The 22,023-nt window shown below is 40.2% G+C and overlaps 1 protein-coding gene across 5 annotated transcripts in view; it reads right to left on the bottom strand.

Annotated features, from left to right (window-relative positions):
- Positions 1-16,796, bottom strand: part of ADGRB3 (adhesion G protein-coupled receptor B3) — a 1,235,185-nt gene extending 1,218,389 nt beyond the window's left edge. For 2 of the 5 annotated variants that reach the window (XM_068281441.1, XM_068281445.1), the window contains exons 1-2: positions 15,974-16,795; positions 12,644-13,412 (exon numbers count right to left, since the gene is read on the bottom strand). In XM_068281441.1, the coding sequence (XP_068137542.1) occupies positions 12,644-13,397 (754 nt within the window). In that variant the 5' untranslated portion in view covers positions 13,398-13,412; positions 15,974-16,795. Of the gene's footprint in view, positions 1-12,643; positions 13,495-15,973 lie in introns of those variants that run through there. The other 3 variants (XM_068281444.1, XM_068281446.1, XM_068281442.1) reach the window with 3 other exon arrangements.
- Positions 16,797-22,023: the final 5,227 nt, after the last annotated feature.

The following is a 22,023-nucleotide window of genomic DNA, read 5'->3' as shown; positions in this document are numbered from 1 at the left end:
AGGGACCTGGCGACGAGCTGTCACCGGCCTGTCGCGCACACGCTCCCGTGTGCCAGCGTCAGGCCACAAATGTAGCCCGTGAGTATGGGCCACTAGGATCTTCCCTATTAGGACAAGTGTTGTAAAAGCCTTTAAGAGGTTTGAACTCTTCATGCACTGCTACATCATTTTTTTATAGTGATTTCTATCCTCAGCTGGACTATCTTGCCTAAGTGGCTCTTGCCCCTTGGCACACCAACAATATGTGTATTCTTAGTGACACTCATTCTGCTTTACCAACTATCATCCAAAATATTCCACACATACCCACATACAAAATATCTATCTTCCCATACACATAAAAATTGGAAGAAAAGTATTTTTTAATCAATAGGATGCAGTTTTTCCCTTCAAAAGCGTGTGTTGGAGCAGTCGTTGCATCTTATAGACCAAATAATATGGTTAAGTAGGGCCAAAGTGATGAATGGGTCGGCACCACCAAAAGTAAATAAAGCTCTTTAATGAACCAAAACACAGCAGTGACAGACGCTGTTTTGGGCTTGTCAGCGGGGTCATGGCACACCCACCCATGCTTTGGTGCCCCTCACTTCACCTATCTTTGTGGTTAAGTAGGGCCACATCTCCCCCAGCAAACTCCTGTTCCCCTCAAACTAATAGTAATCCCCATGGCCCCTGCAGAGTATAGTAGCAGCAGAGTGCACTCACCTGTCCAAGCCAGCATGCTCCTTCCTGTCAGTAACTTCTCTATTCATCCTCACTGGTGTTTGGTCCATGACCTGGCAGCATGTGCATATTCATGTACATACCACTGGGTCATGGAGATGGGACACCCATGACAATGAAGATAGGACACAGACAAGAAGAAGTACACCAGCTGGATAGATAGATAGCTGGAATGTGCTCTGTTGCCACTACTGTTTAGTGGACCTGGGAACACAGTTAGCTTCTGAGGAGGAGACAGCCTGGGGAAGTCACTCCAGAAGATGCTCCTACACCATAAGGACACACCAGATTTAGAATATTTTTTTCTTGGATTTCCTCCTCTAAACCTAGATGCGTCTTACAGTCAGGTGCATTTTATGGTGTGAAAAATGCAGTAATCTAGAATGCCCTTCTATACCATCTGCAAAATAAGTGTGTGCAGAATACATAATAAATTAATCTAACCACATCAGCTAATCACACATATTTTTTATATTTTTATGCAAGGCTAGGAATTACTTCATTATTAAAATATTTTCTAAATTATAGATGGGAAACAAGTCACAACTGAATAACAGTATATGTATGTTCAGGAACATAACAAGACTTAAATCGGACCCAAACCAAACATTTTTTTTTTATTAAAAATATTTAGTTGCACCACTCTAACGCATACAAAGATAAATAAACACTCCTTCAAACCTATGAGCATTTCAGTGCATGCTTTTCAGCCTTCTCTGTTAATAATTAGGGTTATACTGGGGGCAGTCATTAGCAATTCCTCCATTGCCAGACACCACCTACTCCACCAGTTTGCCGGATTTTGTCCGGCAATTTGAAAGGAAGGGAGGGGTTCCTACAATAAATGTAAAATATTTTATATTTGTCATCATGCAGCTGAAAAAGGCTGCTGTTTATTATTATAATTTAGAAAATAGATTTCATTTCTGAAATCTTGTATTTTTAATTTGGGTCCACTTTAATAGGGCCCTCCTGCAAAAATGGTAGCATGGGGCCCCTTTGGTCCCAGAACCCTTTGCGATTCACGTGATTGGGAGCCGGGGAATTGCAGCAGAGAGTGTTCTTCTGTGAAGCAGCCTCTGGAAGCAGGAAAAAAATTACACACTCTCCTGCACACAGATTTTGTGAGCTAACAGGGAGGGTTTTTTGCTAATTGGCAGCACCTGAGGTTGAGGAGAGAGAGGAGGAGGAAGGACTCCCAAAGCCCCTGGGCCTACCTGTGATGGCAGGGGTCACAACGGTTATTGCTACGCCCAGGTGTAAGTTCATTTAGAGTAAGGAAATGTGCATCCATTGTACAATTAGTTTTATTGGTCTCTTTTTATCACTTGTGCATTTTTGTTTACAAAAGGGTATTTTTTGTACTCTCATTTGCACTTTAATACAATGCAGGTCTTTCAATTAGGTTTTTCTACTGATTCTTCAACCAGAATACACTAGATAAGTAATATTAAATGTGGTAGTAATGGTTTATGTTCTATGATGCTACAGAAATTTTTATATTGTGCAGGTTTTATTATTTAAATACATTTTCGACAAGCAGTGAGTACTGTATATGTCTTTCCAAGGTGTTTAAGTGGTCTCAAAGTTGTTTGACTTCATACATGTTGATAACGTATATTTGATTCATTATTAACCTCTTAATAGTGCTATCCTTATTGATTTCCTTTCCTTTTCACATATAAAGAGCATACTGCTATCATGGTTGCAAGTAACCATCTCATGATGAATCCTAAGTAAAGACTTGGAAATTATAGCTGGTTGCAGATGGAAATAAAGTATTATGTTTTATTAAAATGCATTACACAATGCTTGTGTTGTACTAAAAAGTTCGATTAGTTTTCAATAAAAAGTTAGCCTCCCTTAAAAGGATACCTGCACTGAAAATCATATGGAAGCTGCTATATTTATTTCTTTTTGAACAATACCAGTTTACTGAATGCCTTGCTGATCCTCTGCCTCTTATACTGTTTTCCATAGACCCTGAACAAGCATGCAGATCAGATGTTTCTGACAGAAGTCCGACTTAACCTAGTTGGACTTCAGTTGCTAGCTGTATGCTTGTTTCAGGTGTGTGATCCAGATACTTCTGCAGCCAAAGGGATCAGCAGGACTGCTGGGCAAGTGGTATGGTTTAAAAGTAAACAAACATGAGAGCCACCATATCCCTCTCAGTTCAGGTGTCCTTTAAACACAGAGGGCCATATGCTATTCACTTTTGCCCCTGAGTTTTCTCATAGGTGATATTTTGACAATTTGTAAACAAAATGTCTTTTACATCACCAGCAAGCAAACGAATCCTTAAAATAATTTTGACACTACCATTTCACTTTCTTTTTGTTACTTTTTTTCATTGCAAAGTGCTAAAAAGTTAATTTAAATTGAAGATGAATAATTATCTCCTTGGAGAAAACTCAGGAGAAAAAGTGAATTGCATATGGGCCAGAATGTGTTGCAACCCAACTGGGGGGAAATAAAAAAGCACTTTTGTAAAGTAGAGAAAGAGGTTGGGGTCTCTTTTGGAGTTTTACAGCTTTCTGTATCCCTGTTCTAAAAATAGATGTTTATTTCTTGCCTCACAGACCACCAGGTTTTTACCATGGATGCTGGTGCAAAGAAGGCTACTTCAGCTCATGGTGCTCAGTGCCAAGCAGCAAAGCTGGGCACCATCACAGCACTAGTGCTATGATGCATGCTCCGCTCAAGAGTAATTCAAGGATCTGGCAATCATCAGATCCTGAATGACATCTCCCTCCGAGTTGCTACAACTCAGAGGGGAAATAGTAAACCGCATCGGGGATTTGAGCGGCAGCAGGGTGAGCCATCATTTGGCTCACCCTGAGCCCAACTCACCAGCGGCCGTTCAATAGGTACGCTGCTGGTGGTCCTGAGGATTATATATATGGGAGAGCAATTTCAGATTTACAGAGGCTTTCCTGTTCCTCCACTTCACTGTGAAGGTTTTCACTGTAAATATAATTCTCCACTTATAGACAGTGAAATAATCCTATGAACATGGGCTAAATAATTAAATAAATAAATAAATAAATAAATAAAATACTGATAGCTTAAAAGGCATTTTATTGAATAGGTGTTAAAATATCCCAGCTGAACACCCAAATGAAAAATAAATACATATATCAAGTACAGTATAACTGAAAAGTCTTACTTGACTTGACTTGGAATTCTGAGTGGTCAGTTATAGGATTCAAATTGTGCTATACGGCTCAGTCAGAAAACACACACAACGACATGACCTCCATTTTTAGGCAGGTTAGGACCTTGATGCTACTCTGTAAAGAGTGGGAATCAACACTGTGGTATCTCATTCTATAATTTATATCCCAGCATAAGCCAAGCTGAGCTGTTCTGCTCTTCGCCACAGTCTGAGAACAGATATTGGGAGTAGATTTAATTTGTGTGAATAAAAGAGTGGCCATCTAGGTTTGCCTAGAATTCAGGTTTAAATAAAAGTAGACCTACACTGAGCCCCAGTTGGGAATCACACTTGCTGAAATACTCAATTAACCAGTTTGGAACTGCTTGAGATGAAATCTACAGCATGCTTGTGCACGTCAGTCTCTGACTGGATGTAGATTTCATGAATGCCTCTTCATTGCTACTAATCTGAGATGTCTGACGATGCACCAATGAGGCTCACCGTGAGCCAATCACAGTGATTTCAGTGTAAGAATAGGGGGAAAAGGCTCTGTTCCTTAAAGAGACTCCGTAACAAAAATTGCATCCTGTTTTTTATCATCCTACAAGTTCCAAAAGCTATTCTAATGTGTACTGGCTTACTGCAGCACTTTGTACTATCACAGTCTCTGTAATAAATCAACTTATCTCTCTCTTGTCAGACTTGTCAGCCTGTGTCTGGAAGGCTGCCAAGTTCTTCAGTGTTGTGGGTCTGCTATGAACTCCCCCTTCCAGGCCCCTCTATGCACACTGCCTGTGTGTTATTTAGGATTAGAGCAGCTTCTCTCTTCTCTCTTATCTTTTACAAGCTGGATAAATCGTCCTCTGAGCTGGCTGGGCTTTCACATAGTGAGGAATTACAGACAAAGGCAAAGCTGTTTGCAGGAAGAAAAGAGCAGCCTGAAACTTCAGTGCATGAGAGATGCAGGGGGAAAGAAACACACAAATGATCTCTTGAGATTCAAAAGGAATGCTGTATAGAGCCTGCTTGTGTATGGATGTATTTTCTATGTGTGGACATACTGTACATCAACCTACTTCCTGTTTTAGGGGCCATTTTGTTTGTTTATAAACAAACTTTTTAAAACTGTTTTTAACCACTTTTAATGCGGCGAGGAACGGCGAAATTGTGACAGAGGGTAATAGGAGATGTCCCCTAACGCACTGGTATGTTTACTTTTGTGTGATTTTAACAATACAGATTCTCTTTAAGAGGCCAGAAAAGAACCATCCCCAAGAGGTTAAAAAACCTGTCCTGATACATCAGGGAGACATCCATATTGTGTTTTTTTTTTCTTTTTACTTTTCCTTTAATTATTTGTGTTAACATGTATTTCCCAGTGCTATGTGACTAAGGACCATATCCTATTCAAGGTGATAAGTAGCTTGCAGATGCGAGTTACTTATCACCTTGCCATCGCGCGAGGATTACCGACAAATCCTATTGCCCATATCCTTTGCGCGATGGCCGACCGTTAAGGAGCATTACTCGGGCGAAAGCCTGAGCGATGCTCCCTATTAGCGGGCGATGGGGAGGGAGGTTTACGCTGTGGTGCTGTCCATCAGCACCACGGCCTCACTCCCCACACGTGCGCACTCGCCCACCAAACATCGCCGACATCTTCTGCCGCAGCATCTGGGGGTTTCTTTAATAAGGAGACCCCCAGAGCTCCCTGTCGGGTCGCCGCACACTTTAGAAGTCCCCCATGTAGCTGCACCCCTGTTGGCATACATACCGCCGCAGATCACCCGACGCCTCTCGCCGCAAAATCCGTCGTGTAATTACAGTGTATCTGACACTGTAATTACTGTGCGCATAGAAGGAGCCCGGACAAAGCATCTTTGAATCTGCAGCCGGGGCTCCCCATTGGTCCGCTGTCTGAACCAATAAAATGGCTCAGACAGCGGGCCAATGGAGAGCCCAGGCTGCAGATTCAAAGATGCTTTGCCCGGGCTCCTATGCGGACAGTAATTACAGTGTTAGATACACTGTAATTACGCGATGGAATTTGCGGTGAGAGGCGTCGGGTGATCTGCGGCGGTATGTATGCCAACAGGGGTGCCGGTGCAGCTACATGGGGGGCTTCTACAGTGTGCGGCGACCCGACGGGGAGCTCTGGGGGTCTCCTTATTAAAGGAGACCCCCAGATGCTGCGCCGGCGATGTGCATTAGCCGGTTTAGACCTGCTTTTTGCAGGTCTAAGCTAACGCTCATGTCTGCCGGGAAGTATCGCTTCCCGGAGGCATGATAAGGGTAATTAGATAACGTGTTAAGAACTCGCTGGGCGATTATATTGCCCAAGCGAGTTCTTTTCCATTTCGGAGGGTCTAAAGTTTTATAAGATTAGGCGATGCCCCAATCGCCTAAGTTAAGAACTCGCCAGTGCTTAGCACTGGCGAGTTCATCAATAGAATATGGCCCTATGCATGTGTCCAATGATAGATAAAAAAAAATAAAAGTTTCATCACCAGTAAATCCACTTCCCAACCACCCATACCCATAGGTGGCGAAAAGTGGCTGTGAACGTGCACCCACACTGGGGCACCGGCGGATTTGTCTGTATCCTCTCTCTTGCAAAACAGATTGATTTAAAATGTCTATTTTGCACTGAAAAGTGCAAAAAATGTACATTGTAAAATATCAGTTTTACAAAAAGTGGTTGTATCCCCTTTTATAGTATGGCAATGAAGAGGAAGGAGAATTATGGGAGTCATGTAATTATTTACAGCATAAGGTAGTACATATTGTAAAAGTGGGCTTTCAGCATGATGTCTTTATGTCTCATCATCTTTCTGCCTAAATGGCCAACAAAAAAAGTTGGCCCAGTAACCATTGATAACTTTTGTATTTACTTTTAACATAGCAAAATGGAGTTGGTATACAGCAAAGGTATTGAGAGGTCAGCTGGATCCAAAAATCATGTTTATCTTAGACCAAGTTCACACTCCTGTGTAGGAGCTCTGTGTGCAAACATGCAGTCAAGAACGCTAAGGTTAATTATGGTGAATATCTTTGTTAATGTGTCCTTAGAAGGGAATACCAGTAAGTACATAAAGGCAGGTAGAATCCAGCAACAACTCGTTTATTTAAGTATTGCAGAGGCTTTTAAATCGATCTGATCCTTAGAAAATCCTTGATTCTACATGATTATCAGTTACATTATGAATTATTCCAAAAATGATGCGGTAAAATACAATAAATCATGCTTGCACATCATTGTGTGCTGTAGAGTATATACAGCTTCAGATAATACATATGCACTGTGCTTCTTTTCTTTAAACCAGCATTCTATATTCTCGTATGCATATTGCAGTAACTATCAGCTATATAAACAAGCATTCTTTCAAGAAAAGCAAAACATAGCAAACAAAAGTCAGATAATCTCATCCTTCCCATTACATAGCTTGCATGCAGGAGATTGGTTATTGGTTTCATGGCCAAATGTCATGTAAAGGGAATGGAACACACTATGAATTTTAATGGGAAGACATATGCGGAAGCTTGTTTCTGATGAGAGCGTGCAAGTTGGGCTAGGGTAGCATTTCTCAACCTAATATCTACCAGTAATGTGATTTCTGGCATATGCCTTTTTCTGGATCAGCAACTGTGTATTCTGCAGTCTTTATTACACTCTCTAATGTAGTTTCCATGAATCAATTGCAAAGTCACTCTTCCAAAGCCATTATAAATATCAATGTTAATGTATTCGTTATAGACGTTTGAAAATGCCTTTTGAGATGTACCTTCAAATAAACATGTCTCAGTGGAGTATGCTGATGATAGTCAGATAGAGATGTCTTAACTAGTTAAGATCACCTTGTAATTATGCTACCATAATAAAGTCTTGTGCTTGCCCGAGGAGGTTGCAAGGAGCCTTTTCTGTGTTGGTGTTAAACAGCCTTTAATATGACAGGTTTGTAATGTCAGGGTGAATAGGACAGTGTTTCACTTAAGAACAATGTCTGTATTTTGAAGAAAATGTGATGAAAGCTACATTAATTCAAATGACAGTGCATTAAACAACTAAGTCAACACTTTTTTAATCAAAAATGTAGAAATATCTGGACAGGAAATTCACACCATCAAATTTATGTAAAAAGACAGCACGGAGAGCGATTATCCTAAGCAAAAAAGAGACTCTCATAGCAGCCAATCAGGTCTATCCTTTCAGTAACATTACTTAGAACATTCAAATGCAGTTGCTGATTGGTGACTGTGGTTGTTGGTATAATTTTATTGTTTGGTGGCTTGCATGATAAACTCAAAAAAGTAAAGGGATGCTCTAAATTGAGTTTTAAGCACCATCACAGGGTTGCTATTGACAACAAGCATTCTTAAAAGCATTCTTAAATGCATTATTCCAGCAACAACTAATATCCAATAAACGGTCTACCAGTTAATCTTGCCTTTCAGTCTGTATAATGCTCTCATAACGACTCACTCCTTTTGTAGCAAACGTGTGACAGCTGTACTAATGGCTGCTAAATGTCTTTGTCTTTATTTTTATAATTTAATAGGACACAGCTGCACACACAGCAAATGCCCACTTTCTAAAATTCACAGTACAACTATGCATTCATGCTTCATAGAACTTAGAGGCTATACGTACAATGCACAGTTTTAAAAAATGTCACATGGCATTTAAACCTCTGGGAGTAATAAATTGTGCATTTGCGTGAAGTGGTGCATTCAGACTGATTTGAGCTGCTGCAACCTCACTGAATGATCCGTCATGTAAAGAAGAGGCAAGATGTGTCTAAGGCTCCCAATGGGAAGGTTAAAGAGCCAATTATTTATAATGAAACTGCTCACAAATAACTGCAGCAATTAATGCAGAAAACTGCTGCAATTCCAGAGAGGACCTTAACAATCTCAAAGGGTGAACAACCCAGATCCACTGCCTGTACTTTGCTAATCGTCATTAGACATATTGACAAACAACATCTTTCTTCCCACTGTCAGCTAATGTCCACTACCTAAAAGCAATGCAATGCACTTCTGGCATATTTATGGATGGTTTATTTGCACTCCATTAATCATCGCATATAGTAGTCACCATTTTCATCTAGAAAGATAGATTTGTAGAGCACAACTACTCCCATGGATCTTTTAGTCATGTGTCTATTGAAAAATACACAGTATCTATATTTGCATTAGTATGTAAATTGATTTTTGTAGGCCTGCATAAAAAACTGTAGCAAATCAAAGTGGAGGCAACAATGACAGTAGTCTGGTTGCAACTGTCATTTTGTTTAATTCAGCAATGGGTGGGGAGGAAAAAGCCTGATTGGTTGCTGTGATTGGGGCCTCTGTTTTTATTTCCTCTAGTTCCTCTATTTAGAGGAATGACTTACACATATGGGGCAAGCACTGAAGTAATCGAAAGCTACAAAATCACATGTAGTAGATACTGCACTTGCTGATATCTACAGTCCACTAATTCATTTACTTACATTTAGTCTTTTGGCCACAGGTATCAAGAAATAGTGGCATTTTGACCCCTGCATGTATGGGGCCTTGTTCTTGGACAAGCTCATGCAAGTCATGCAGAGGAAGCAAGAGTCTGATTGATTGCTTTGCTTCCTTGCCATTCATTTTATCATAAAGACTTAGCTAATGCTTAGTAACAAGTACCATTAATTAAACTATTAGAAAGGATTTGATAATCAGAAAGCTGTTTCTATACTTACTAAAAATGCAGCTGGAATTTACACATAGCGTCAGCCATTTTTTTTTCGGATTGAGCATTAGTAAGGAAAATTCTGCTCAAGTTTTTAAGAGATGGAAATGTAAACATACTCATGTACAGAGATCAGGTGAGATCAAGATCTCCCAGGCCCCATGATTTAACCAGGCAGTGTATATATAAGTAATACTTGGTTTTATGTGTTTAGCTATCTAAATAAAATGTATGTGTCTCTTTGAGAACTCTACAGTCAATTGTGCTGTCTCCTTGATATCAGTATTGCTCCTTTCACAGGAGTAAATTGGGTGTCCTTTCCAGAAAGTGCACATTGTATCTTTGTCTTTTTCTCACAGCCACCATTTCACAGTTCATTTATTTGCCACATGTCAAACAAATTTTATTACGGGTTTGACTAAAAGCTGTCACACACTCTAAGGCTAGAGTTCATTGAATGAGTGAAGATCATCCCATTACCGGTGATACACATGGGTACATTTTTTATAAAGGAACTGCAGATTACTGTAGAATACATATTGTCGAACTCAACAAAACAGTAGCATTGACTGCTTATGATTACACCTACACTTTTATATCTATTTTTTTTACACATTTACATCTATTTTCGATGGTTCCTGTTTTTTCCTGTGATGCAAAAGTGCTAGAGGCGTTTTATATGGATGATGCATGATTCAGTCCTTTTCAAGTGATGCAAATCATTCATTGTACTCTATTTAAGGTGCAGTTCATCTGTCTATTATGATCAGGAAGTTGGAGGTGATACTGCCTTCCATAGCCTGAGGGCTTTCATTATCTTTGCCAGCAGTATGCTATTTCCTTTCAAATGACTGCTGATAATACCACAGCTTTGGCATGCAAATGTATGCTTACTAATAACCATGTACTCCATTAAATGCTTATACACAGTGAATGCAACAAGTAATGTACTCTAAATCTTACATCTGCCACCATGAATAAGCAGCAACCTAAGAATCCTTTTGCTTTTAGCCACCATCTAATATATTAGTCAATGTAAAGTAAAAAAAAAATGATTACGTTTCCTTAAAAATTCTGCATTTTTTTCACATGACTAGTCGTATACTTTTTGGACATTGAGTGGCTGACTTACAAAGAGCTGCAGTGAAAGCTGAGGCAAAACTGAGGCATTTGACCAGGGAAGCAAATCAGAATCCTTGTTTCATTTAGTAGATAAATTCCAATTGGTAGTTGGAAGGGACAATCTTTGCATGCTTTTGTAAATTAACCCCACTGCATAGATTCAAAAATGTTATTGGAAAGTATAAAAATTACTAAGAGGCAGTGTATCAGCTATGCATGCTGTTATGCTACCAAGGATAAATTATACACCACATAAATCATAGTGTTTAAATGTATAGGGCTGTGCAACAAATAAGGCAAACTGTTCTGCACAAACTGCTGACCACGCTGATAACTACTGATACCACTACTACTATCAATATGTATGCATAACTTTTAAAATCATGGTGCATGTAGTTCATGTGATTGGCCTGTAATCATGAAATGTACCTTTAATAGAGGCCCTCCATGCACTGGTGGTTGGAGAGTAAAGACATGGAGTTTTAGGCCTAATGCAGTGCCAACAGAAAATTCTGATGTAGTACCCTTCCAGCACTGTACTCTGAAAACAGATGCACAGACCATGCATCTACAGAGCTGGACGTCTTCCTGCTTGGCTACATTACATTGTGTACTTGGTTGTCTTATCATTCTAAAGCTGTAATGTTTAGACAGCCACAGCCAATCATTAACTGTAATTGGTTGATGGGTGATGCTGCAATAGCTGCATAATTGGTATGGAACTTGTTCTGTACTGTATATAGTTCATGCTACTCACTATTCATTTGGTTGTAAGGTAAACAGGGAGATGATGAATGAAATGATACAGGGAGCTGAATTGTATGTGTGCAGCAGAACTGTGCTTTCCCATCCTTTGCTTCACATGTTCATATTTTGGGGGCCGCACATTAGTTGTACAGCAATCCCTAATTATGATGATCTTGTACAGCTTTTGAAAACATGTTTGATATTAGCTACAAAATAGATGATATGGTCAAATGAGCAAGCATTAATATTTGTCTGATAAATGGTAGAATGAAAATGGAGAATGCCGAAGATGCTGTTAGGATGGCAGCTGGCTTTCTCTATGCTCTTTTCAGCACTGTGTTGCAAGGAGCAGAAGCATAGCTTAGCTTTTGGAAAGGGTATTATGCAATTATATTTAAGCTCCAAAGTGAATGCCCTATCTGCTGTATGTTCTGTAGTTGCATTCATGGGGAAGAGACCAGCACATCATCTAGCATTTCTGTTCAGCACAGTGTTCCTGATGTGAAACATCACAGCCGTTGTCATATATGCTAACATTAAAAAGCAATCAATGCTTCAGTTTAGTTTGAGGTTCCTGTTTAACTCCTTCTGTTTCAGAGGAGACCTATGCCACTGCAGATCTTTATGGCACACATCTCTTTGCTATTCGGAATGTTAAAAGGGGCAGTAGGAAGCAATGATTTCAAATGGACTGAAAAGATGTGTGTGCATAGCGTGTAAACACATTGTACCTGGACTTCGTTATTGATCTTTTTTTTCTGTGGAAACAAGACATACTATTTTGGATTGCTTTGCTTTCATGCAGATGTTAGTATAAGGGCCATGCATGATTTTAGCACAGCACAAATGCCTGTAATGGAAAGCCCATCTCAAATTTCCACATGATAAGACAAACCGGATGCATCTAGTTATACATTCCCTTATTAACATTGATGTACATAACATGTACAAAGAAAAACAGTTCTATGTCAGAAATGCACTGATGCAGTTTTGAAGGGATAAAGAACAAAGTTTATTGTATCTACATAGTCCATTGCTTGATATGTAGACATAGTCATTTTGTATAAAAAAAACAGAACTCAAACATAACCAGTTTACTTTCTGTTCTGTAGTTTTGTGAAGTGATAGCTGCATTTGAAACTCTGGCTAAGGTGAAATAATTTGACACCTACCTTCTTTGGGTGGGCGTTTTGCCTCCTTGGACAAGTTGCAGACCTGTGTGGCTTGCAGCTCCTGGGTAAGACAGCCTTCAGTCTGCTCATTTAAGGGTAATATAACATTGTTTAGAGAAACCAAAGATTGGTCATCTATTCCCCATTCTCCTAAATGCTGGGGGCAAGTGCATTTTGTATACATAATCCCGCAAAGCTCTGTTTTGCCATTTTCCAATTTCAAGCAGTTCTCCAACCAAGTGCACAGGACATGACACCCAAACTGACTGGGGCTCACCTTGTTTAAAACCAGAAACTCCAAAAAGGATTTTTGGTCTTCGTCCATTTTGTGTAATCCAATAAAATCGATTGGGTATATCCGACGTAACTGGATAAAATTTTTATCATAGTGCAGAAACACAAAGGCATTCTTTGTATCGCACAGTTGCATGATAGAATTGTTGTTTCTCAAGAGATCCTGTATTTTCTCATAGGAGAAATGATCAAACTGATAAGCCAGAAGAGAAAAGTTCGAGCAGCTGAAGTCCTTTTTGGAAAATTTCAGGTAGATGCTATATTTGGTCGGATCTGGGTTTTCCAGCGTCCAGGTGCAGTTGGTAAAGTTTTTAGGGAACATTTCACTTATCGAATACGATCCATATATCACTCCTTTGACCAATGTGGAACACCAGAAGTCTTGGGCAGTATTAATACCAAACATAACCAGAAGATAGGTGGAAAATATATAAATCAACAAATTACGAACAGCCTTCATCCTATGTCATTTGGCCTGTAGAGAACAAAATAAAATTAAAATGCAAGTAGAATTCAGCAAGCATTTGAAAATAGGGCTCCTGACAATATTCTAGACAGCTGTTTTCAAGACTCAAGCTAGCTTAAAAATAAACCTTTTCAAAAAGAAGGGCGAGTATATATATATATTTATATATATTTTATTTTTCAGAGCATGGGATTGATTTAACCGTGTGCAAACAGTGCCACCATGTGGACAATTACTTCATACCATTTTAAAAGTCTAAAATAATATTTCATAAAACATTACTTTGTTAATGATAAGGTTGCATCTAAGTAAATTGTTAATATACAAGCATTGTATGTTGAGTCATCGACTAATAAACAGCGAAAAAAATATGACATAGTGCTCAAACTGCATTTAAAATCCAAATGTTTTTGCCATATGTTTTTCTCCACAATTAAAGTGTTTGTACTTACTAGGTTACATGATACAGCACAGAGGCTTATTTTACTATAGGCACAAGTAAGCAGAAAACAGGGCATAGAATTTACAGCAACTATTTAGCAGAAGGTTAAATCATGATAACACTGTCTACAAAATTAGTACGTATAGATATGCGTGTAATATACAGATATGATGCCCTGACTCTTAGGTGTTAATGTAGCACACAGGAGCAAATTGATACTGATGGCTGCCTGAGTGCACTCCATATGCAGCTCAGCACATGTACCCAAGAAATGCAATGGAAAATGACATAACCTCTTGGGATAGAGTGGTTCTGTGAATTAATTGCTCTGCATGGAGTAAATGCTAATGAGGCCACTGTTTAACACCCAAAAGTAGTGCACTTAGGTAGAAATCAAGCAGTTAATTACTCCTGAACATATTGTCTGCCACCGCTTTATGTGATTTTGCAGATGTGCTTGTCTTCTACAGCCAGAACTACGATGCCTTCATTTCCTCTATGGAAAAATTCACACCAATAACTCATATTCCTCTCTGTCTGCTTTAGGTAGAAAATAGGTCCATTGACATTCAGGCATTGATTATTATTAACTCTTAGTGCCCATGTCTAAAAGTGAACATGAAAGCATTCTCACCCAGTCAAAGCCACATCCTGCTTACCAAAGGAAGGAGGGTGGGGGGAGGCTGGGGGGAGAAAAATAAAATGAGCTGCAAGCTATCATCTTAGGTATCACCTAACACAAACATTACAAAGTTACATAATTTTAGGCTGTCAATGACCTCCTGTATCACTCATGGAAGAGAAGTCTATGGATTGAGTTTCAGTCTGTCTCTGGCTGTGTCCTCACACCTAAAATGCAAAGCTGGGCATCAACTCTGCTCTATGTATCTATCACAGGGGTCTTAGAGTGATCATTTTAGGTGTCACTTTAAACAAAAGGAGCCAAATCATTGAATCGACAAACCAGCAAGGAAAAACAAAATATCCTTACGTGAATGTCTAGGACTTCCAAATGATATAACAGCAAGCTGACTACCAGCCGTACAAAGAGCAGCAGATTTCCATAGGAACAGCGAACACTTCTTCTCCACAGAGAACCATAAATTTAATCTGTATTTCACATTAGTTGTGATGGCATCTTTAAATCAAGGATCCTGGGAAACGTGTATGAAATGGCAGAAGACAACAGTTCCCTTGTATTTTCCCTCTTGCATGCAATGCAGTTCTGCGCAGTGTCATTCAGGATAGTGTAGGCGTTGAGTGCCAACGTGACACTGTCTAAATGATCAAACCAGTCACCAAATATCAGGGATTTTGGATCATTAAAAAAAAGATGTGAATGAAAACAAGTTGCTTTCTGCCTTGCAGTGCATCTACTTTCTCATGCTGATCATACGGTATCAAGCATGATTGCACCTGCAGACATGGCAATCATGAAATGTTTACACATGATCCCTCTACCAAAGCATTCCCTTGGGTTTCAAACTATCCAGAGATGTTTAATTATCCTCGGAGGACCACAGGAGGCATGTTAAGCCCATCTAAACACCCACCTCCTTTCTTTAAACATATTCAACTCCTGTCTCCCTGGAACACAGAGCATCTCCCATTTTGTCAGAAACAGTTTATCTACAGAAAACAAACAGGCATTTTAGTTTGGATATTCCCTAAACAGATTTTTTTTAAGTGTTGCTATTTTCCTGAAACATAGACGGCGCCATGACTCCACTACCACGTTTGTAAGTCTAAGACCAGTGTAGATTTCCCTTCCTTTAACTTCCTATTAACCTCTTCAATCCAGATGGATATGCCATGGGATGTTCAGTAGTTACTGAATACGTAAAAAAAAAAAAAAAACTCAGAAAGCTGCTGCATTATTTCCACTGACAGCACAGATTGGGGAGTATGTAAAGTATAGGTAAATTGCATCACCTTGAAATGCAGGTACCTCTCTAACTTTTATAATTGCAGAGTGCATCTGACTCAGGATTTCTGCTTTTTTATGCAGATTTGTTTTTGGGTTTTTTTTTTCAGCCTCTGCAGTCTGTGCATGTAAAGTGCAATGAACAGACTAATGGAAGAAACCCTTACAAGACAGGTCTGGAAGTAAACAGGATGTGTGCCTTACCTTGCAATCCAAATCTGTGGCTATTTTTGTAGGGCACTAGCACAGGCACGCGTTCCAAAAGCACTGAAGGAAATCCTCCTTTTCGTCAGAATCCCTCACTCCCATTTTGTCTTGATCACGTTTAAATCATACTATAAATCCCTCCATAGAATAGCAATGAAATCCCTGTGGGGTTTTCTTTACAAAACCAAGACAATATCTTGCCTTCCCTGAATGCTGGCGGAATTAGAGAAAGTGAGGCAATGATGCAGTTTTGATTGAAGGCTGAGTGAAAAGAAAGTCCAGCGTGACAATCCAGTGATCAGGCAGGCAGAGGAATACTGGAGCTATGGGATGCTGATGATGAGTAGAGAGAGGAGGCTGGTGCTGCTGATTTGGTTATTCTTGTGCCTTTTTCCCTCCCACTGAGGTGGAAAAAAAATCCTTAGCTGATGCTGGAGAAATCTGTTTAAATGTTGAGATTACGAAGGACAAGAGGGAGAGGATCGAGCAGCTCGGAAGCAGCGAGCCTGCGTATGTGCCTGTTTGTCAGCTTTACTTAATGTTACAGTGGTGGGAGCTGGAGAAACAGTCTCGTCGTGAGGATATCTCTTCCTTTCTTCTCTTTTTCCTTTAAAGTATTGATAATCTGGAAGCTAGCTACTACAATAATCCTTGCCTGATGAGGGAGGGAGCTGCTTGAATGCTGCGAGAAGGAGCAATGCAGGGGGGTAGAGACAGACACTGGAACAGTGTGAGTGTGTCAGTTTCAGGATAGGGCTGAAAATACATGTCACAGAGCTGCTCAAAGCAGGCACGTCCAGAAAACATTATTTTCTCAGTCTGGGTTTTTTTTTTCTATCTTCATTTCCCACCACTGGGCTGACTATTGCCGATTGCTAAGAGCAGCTCAGGGAAAAGGGACACAGAGAGCACACAGATTGCGATCATAGCTCTTAACCATTTAATTCCCTAGAGCTGGAGAGTGCAGGACAAAGTAGATGTAAAGGAGGCTCGATTCACTGAAAACCTGTAGAGGAAAATCATTTATTGAAGACTTCTCCCTCTGAAAGCCTGCAAGCAGGTGATAGATGTACAAGTGTAAGTGACCAACATGATAAAATGATTGAAGATGGGACCAGGGAGGAGCTGGAGGGCTGTCATATTAGGGAATTAGCCAAGTACAAACATGAAATGAAACATAGTCATGGGTTTCTGGGAAAACAGCAAGGATCTGACAGTCTCCCACACCATAATAATACAGCAACAGGAACTGCTACATCCCAAAGAGTGGTCGGTATGATTCCCACTGCAGATTAATTTATATAGAGCCATGATGAAAACACTCATCAGCTTTCCTACTGCTGTGTGTTTGCCAGGGAAACAATAGCAATTTTCTCAGTGAGGCTACAATTAGCATTCTATTTGTTCTCGCTTTGTTTAGGTTAAGAGTAAGGCTGAAAGATGGGACTCTGAAATGATGCATTGTGCAGAAAAGCTCTACTGGAATAGCAGCTTTAACCCACTGAGTGCTGGGAAACGCTCCATTTCTGCACAATGCACAACACGCTCTGTGCATTCATGTGTTTGATTTGATTGTCTTGACTTTCCATTTATCCAACATCAGAACTCTCTAAGGATATTCTGAATGGTTGACTACATTTTTAAACTATGGATAAGGTATGCCTTAAAAAGCCAGAGGGAATCCCTGCTGTACACAAACCCCTTTTAAGATCTCAATTGACTCAATGGATTTAATGGGAGAGATTTGCAACCAAATGCTAGTATGTGCATTAATTTAATAGATACAGTAGAACAAAGTGGATGCACTGCAAGTGCCTCTTCTTATTCCATGCTCTACACTGACCTGGCCACCTCCCTGGACAATATTTCCTGGCTGGAGGGTAATGGATGGATTCGATCAAATCCAAGGTCACAACCCGGTTAATAATAAAATAATTTCTTTCATAACACACTCAGCATTTATTCTGTAGGCTACTTCTGAAAGCTGGGGAAAAGGTTCCTCTCCTAGCTTGTTTTAAACAAGACTAAAACCGTTTCTTGAAATTGTCTGTCGCACATAAACTGCCTGCTACCTTATTTACATCCTAAAAACTCAAAATCTTTGTCAACAGTTATAAGCTAGATGTAATTTTTAATTACTGTGGCCATAATTGCCTTGTGCCTTCACCTCGCTACTGGTCATTGGTCCCCAAGGAGATTCAGTTCAACCATCTATAAGTTCCTTCCACTGCTGGAATACAAATGTGAAATTGTACTTTTACAATAATACTAGCGTATTATATGTAACCCTCAAATTCCATGATGCTTTTCATTACTCCTTTCCTCTACTTTGCCTTTTGATTTAGTGCACTACTGGAACACTTTATGACACCTTTCTCAACTGTGCATCCTATGAGGAGCACATATAAAAAGAGTTAGGAGAATGCACTTTTGCAATTAATGAATAAGGTGGATGTATGATGTAGTCTTTTCAGTTTAAGATGTTGCTAGCAGTAAGACACGTTCACAATCTATTGCCGAAGTTGGAGCCTGTGCCGCAATATCTGCCTGAAAGGTTGTAGGCCTGATTGATTGTACACAGAAGTGGATCACCTGTTCTGAAAACAGGCTTATGTACTAGAAATATAAGACCATCTGGTAGTTATAGACTGCACGTGCAGATCCTCAGCAACGGCATCCATTAAAATCATGGTTTGTCATGAGGTGTTTGAAAACATAATGGATATTATATATGTCACATGGAAGGTAAACATTGAAAAAGGAAAAGAGTGTATCAAATATATGTATAGCATATCCATTTATAGACACTAACAGAAGTAACAGTACCTTTTTTTGCTTTTTACAGATTAAAGGATGATTAAGTAAAGAAGAACTGGACTCCAAATAATATAATAATAATCTCATAGTTGAGGGAGCTTGAGCTGAGGGAAATTATGGAGGCTGCCATTTTTATTCACTTATTCACAAATGTCAGTTTTGTAGGTGCAATGTTGATATTCTGCCGTCAGTAGACTGATCCAAGCGAGAACATGCTTGCAGCCCGTGGAGTCAGAACACTGGCGTGGCTATTGTCTCAAAATTAACTGCTTCAGGATTCGCCGTCTCTAGCCCCTTCAGTGAAGCTTTGAAAAAAATCAAAATCAAAATCCACTTACCTGGGGCTTCCTCCAGCCCGTGGCAGGCAGGAGGTGCACTCGCCGCAGATCCGCAGGCTCCCAGTCTCCTCCGGGGGCGCACCCGACCTGGCCAGGCCGGCTGCCAGGTTGGGCTCTTGTGCACTCCAATGTGCGTCTCACTGGTGCGTGCTGACGTCATCGGACGTCCTCCGGGCTGTATTGCGCAAGCTCAGTAGTTCTGCGCCTGCGCAGTACAGCCCGGAGGATGTCCGATGACGTCAGTGCGCCCACGTGAGGCGCATTTTGGAGTGCAGAAGAGCCTGACCTGGCAGCCGGCCTGGCCAGGTCAGGTGCGCCACCGGAGGAGACCGGGAGCCTGCGGAGCCGCGCCGAGGGCGCCTCCTGCCTGCCACGGGCTGGAGAAAGCCCCAGGTAAGTGGACTTGGATTTTTATTTTTTTCAAAGCGTCCCTGAACCTTCCCTTTAAGTTAAGGACCAGAGGGTTTTTTGTAAAATGAGCTGTGATCACTGTAATTGGCTGTCAGTGATTGCAGGGTTAGGAGCCAATGAAATTGTGTCCTGATTAAGATACGACGTTAGCATAACAGCAGAGTAAGCGGGTTGCAGCATCGCAATGTCAGCACAAAGGATGGGAACAGCGCACAAAGGTGGAAGTTGAAGTCTACGCCCTGGAAGTGATAAGCGCACATAAACAGGGCATAGATGTCACCTACACCTGTCTGGAAGACGTTCAGTTTTAACATGTTTATATGTACTGGGGTTTTGGCCACTTTATTTTAGTTTGCAAACATTATTTACATAAAGTGAAAAACACATCAGGACAGAGACTCCTCCCACAAATGCAGCCACACTTCTCACACCAATCCCCGGAAATGCTGATTCATCGGTCACAACTTATATGCCTGTAAATAACCATTCAGAGGTAAGTTAAGGATTTTATTGGCTGCAAGAAATAAAAAGAAATGCACTGATTATCCAGAACTGCTGGCCATTGGGAGCATGGCCATAAGCCATGCTTGTAATCACTAGATGCTTCAACCAATAAGTTTTTTCTTTACACCTCAGTTAAGAAATCAAAGCTTTGGCATACTTTAGCATGATCAGGTGCAGGCTTACTATGAAGTACTGTCTTAGTTTGGTCATCAGGAAGCAACTGCTGCAATTACAGTAGAATCTTGTTTATCGCGGTATAACGCAACTTACCAGCAGTCTCATTTAACCAGCACAAATCACCGGCAGTACTCACAGTGGTGAAGGCCAACTTCTTAGGATGTTTGTGGGCACTGCTGTGTAATACAGAGTTTATGGTATGTATATAAAGTACTGTATAGCACTGTATTACCAAGGCCTATTTTTAACATTGAGTCTCAAGCAACCAGAAAGCGCAGTTATCCGGCATCAGCCAGTCCCCATCGGTGCTGAGTAACTGAGACTGCATTGTTATACAAGGGAACACAACAAAAATACAGCAACTTTATTCAACTTACTAAAATCAACCTATACCACTATATCAGAGTATGAACTCCCTTATGTAAGTTCTAGTATTTAGTCAATAACATTGTTTAGCACTTTTAAGTTCTATGAGAAACTTTTGATTTCCACTTTTTCTGATTATCATGAAAGTAAATATAAGTAAATATAAGTAGCACCACTGAGAAACTTCTAGCAATATTACAGGCTTCTATTAAGAGACTGATTCATCGATTGCTTTTGACAGGGAATATTTGCACTTTGGAGAAGCTGTTTTGGCATAACAAGGCCCATACTCACTTGCTCCTACTGCTGTCATGATCACTAATGCACAGGTAACTAACAGTATTTTTAATGCTGGGAGAATTCCAAACTCTCTGTAACCCCCATACATACATACTCACTGGTGCAGAATATAGTCAGCCAAACCATGTGAAGTAGCAGGAGAAAGGATGATCCGAGCTATAAAGATCCTCTCTATAATTCTCCACCCAGCTATAGAGATCCCACCTCTTTACAGGTTCATTGTAACTATGACTAAGGGCGGATTCTGAGCCCGACACGCGTCAGTTTGATCCTGTGGCTGTTCATGTCTTTATGTGTGGATTTTTCTAATAAAGTATACCAGCTTTTATCCATCCCACTGAGTTCTCCAGATCATCCTTTATCCTGCTAATAGTATTTTCAGTTGCAGATGGGTGTGGCTATGATCTCTGTGGTCAGAATTTCATAAGCTGTAAGTAGGAAGTTCAAAGTCCAACTGTAATGAGAAAACATTACTAAAAAAATCTAAATTTTATTTCTTTAGGCTACACAATCACTTGTCAGTCCACAGATTCACAAAGATTTGCCAGGATCCAGATCAAATATTTGTCAGAACGGGAACACAGATGTGCACGCAAGCTCCTAGCAACAACTATACTCTCTGGGTATAAAAAGAAATAGTGTTCCTGCCATTGCTTTGTGAGTTTTAGTTAGTGGTTGCAATAGGAACTGAGAAGAGCCAGAAAGCTGTGTGGCAATGTTATAGTGAGAGAAAAAGAGATGAAAATAGAGAACGTAGAGAGAGGAAGAAAGAGGGAGAGAGACGCTACTGAAGGTCAAGTAGTTTGCTGTTTACATATTTTCTCATTTCTATTGGCCTCTGTCTGTAGTTGAAGGGTCTGTTTCATTTTTTCTTTCTTTTTTGTCCTTTTGTAAAATAATAAAAAATGTTTGTTTCTAGTTAATTGATAGTTTGTAAGCTGCTTGTGTTTAGTGAATGGCTATACAAGTGAGTGGTTAGTGTAGGGATTAAGTGTTTGTGTGTGTCTTCTTCTTTCTGCTGGAGTCAGAAGATCTTCCCAATCCAACAAGAGGAATTCCCCAATTTTTTGTCTTGGAGGAAGGCAGCTAAAGGCTGAGTTTGTTCTGGGCCCATATGCCTATTGGCAGATTGAG

This window comes from Hyperolius riggenbachi, chromosome 4 (genome assembly GCF_040937935.1).
Source record: "Hyperolius riggenbachi isolate aHypRig1 chromosome 4, aHypRig1.pri, whole genome shotgun sequence".
Taxonomy (NCBI): Eukaryota; Metazoa; Chordata; class Amphibia; order Anura; family Hyperoliidae; genus Hyperolius; species Hyperolius riggenbachi.
Note: the sequence above shows the minus strand (reverse complement) of the source record. Positions and strands in the feature narration are given on the sequence as shown.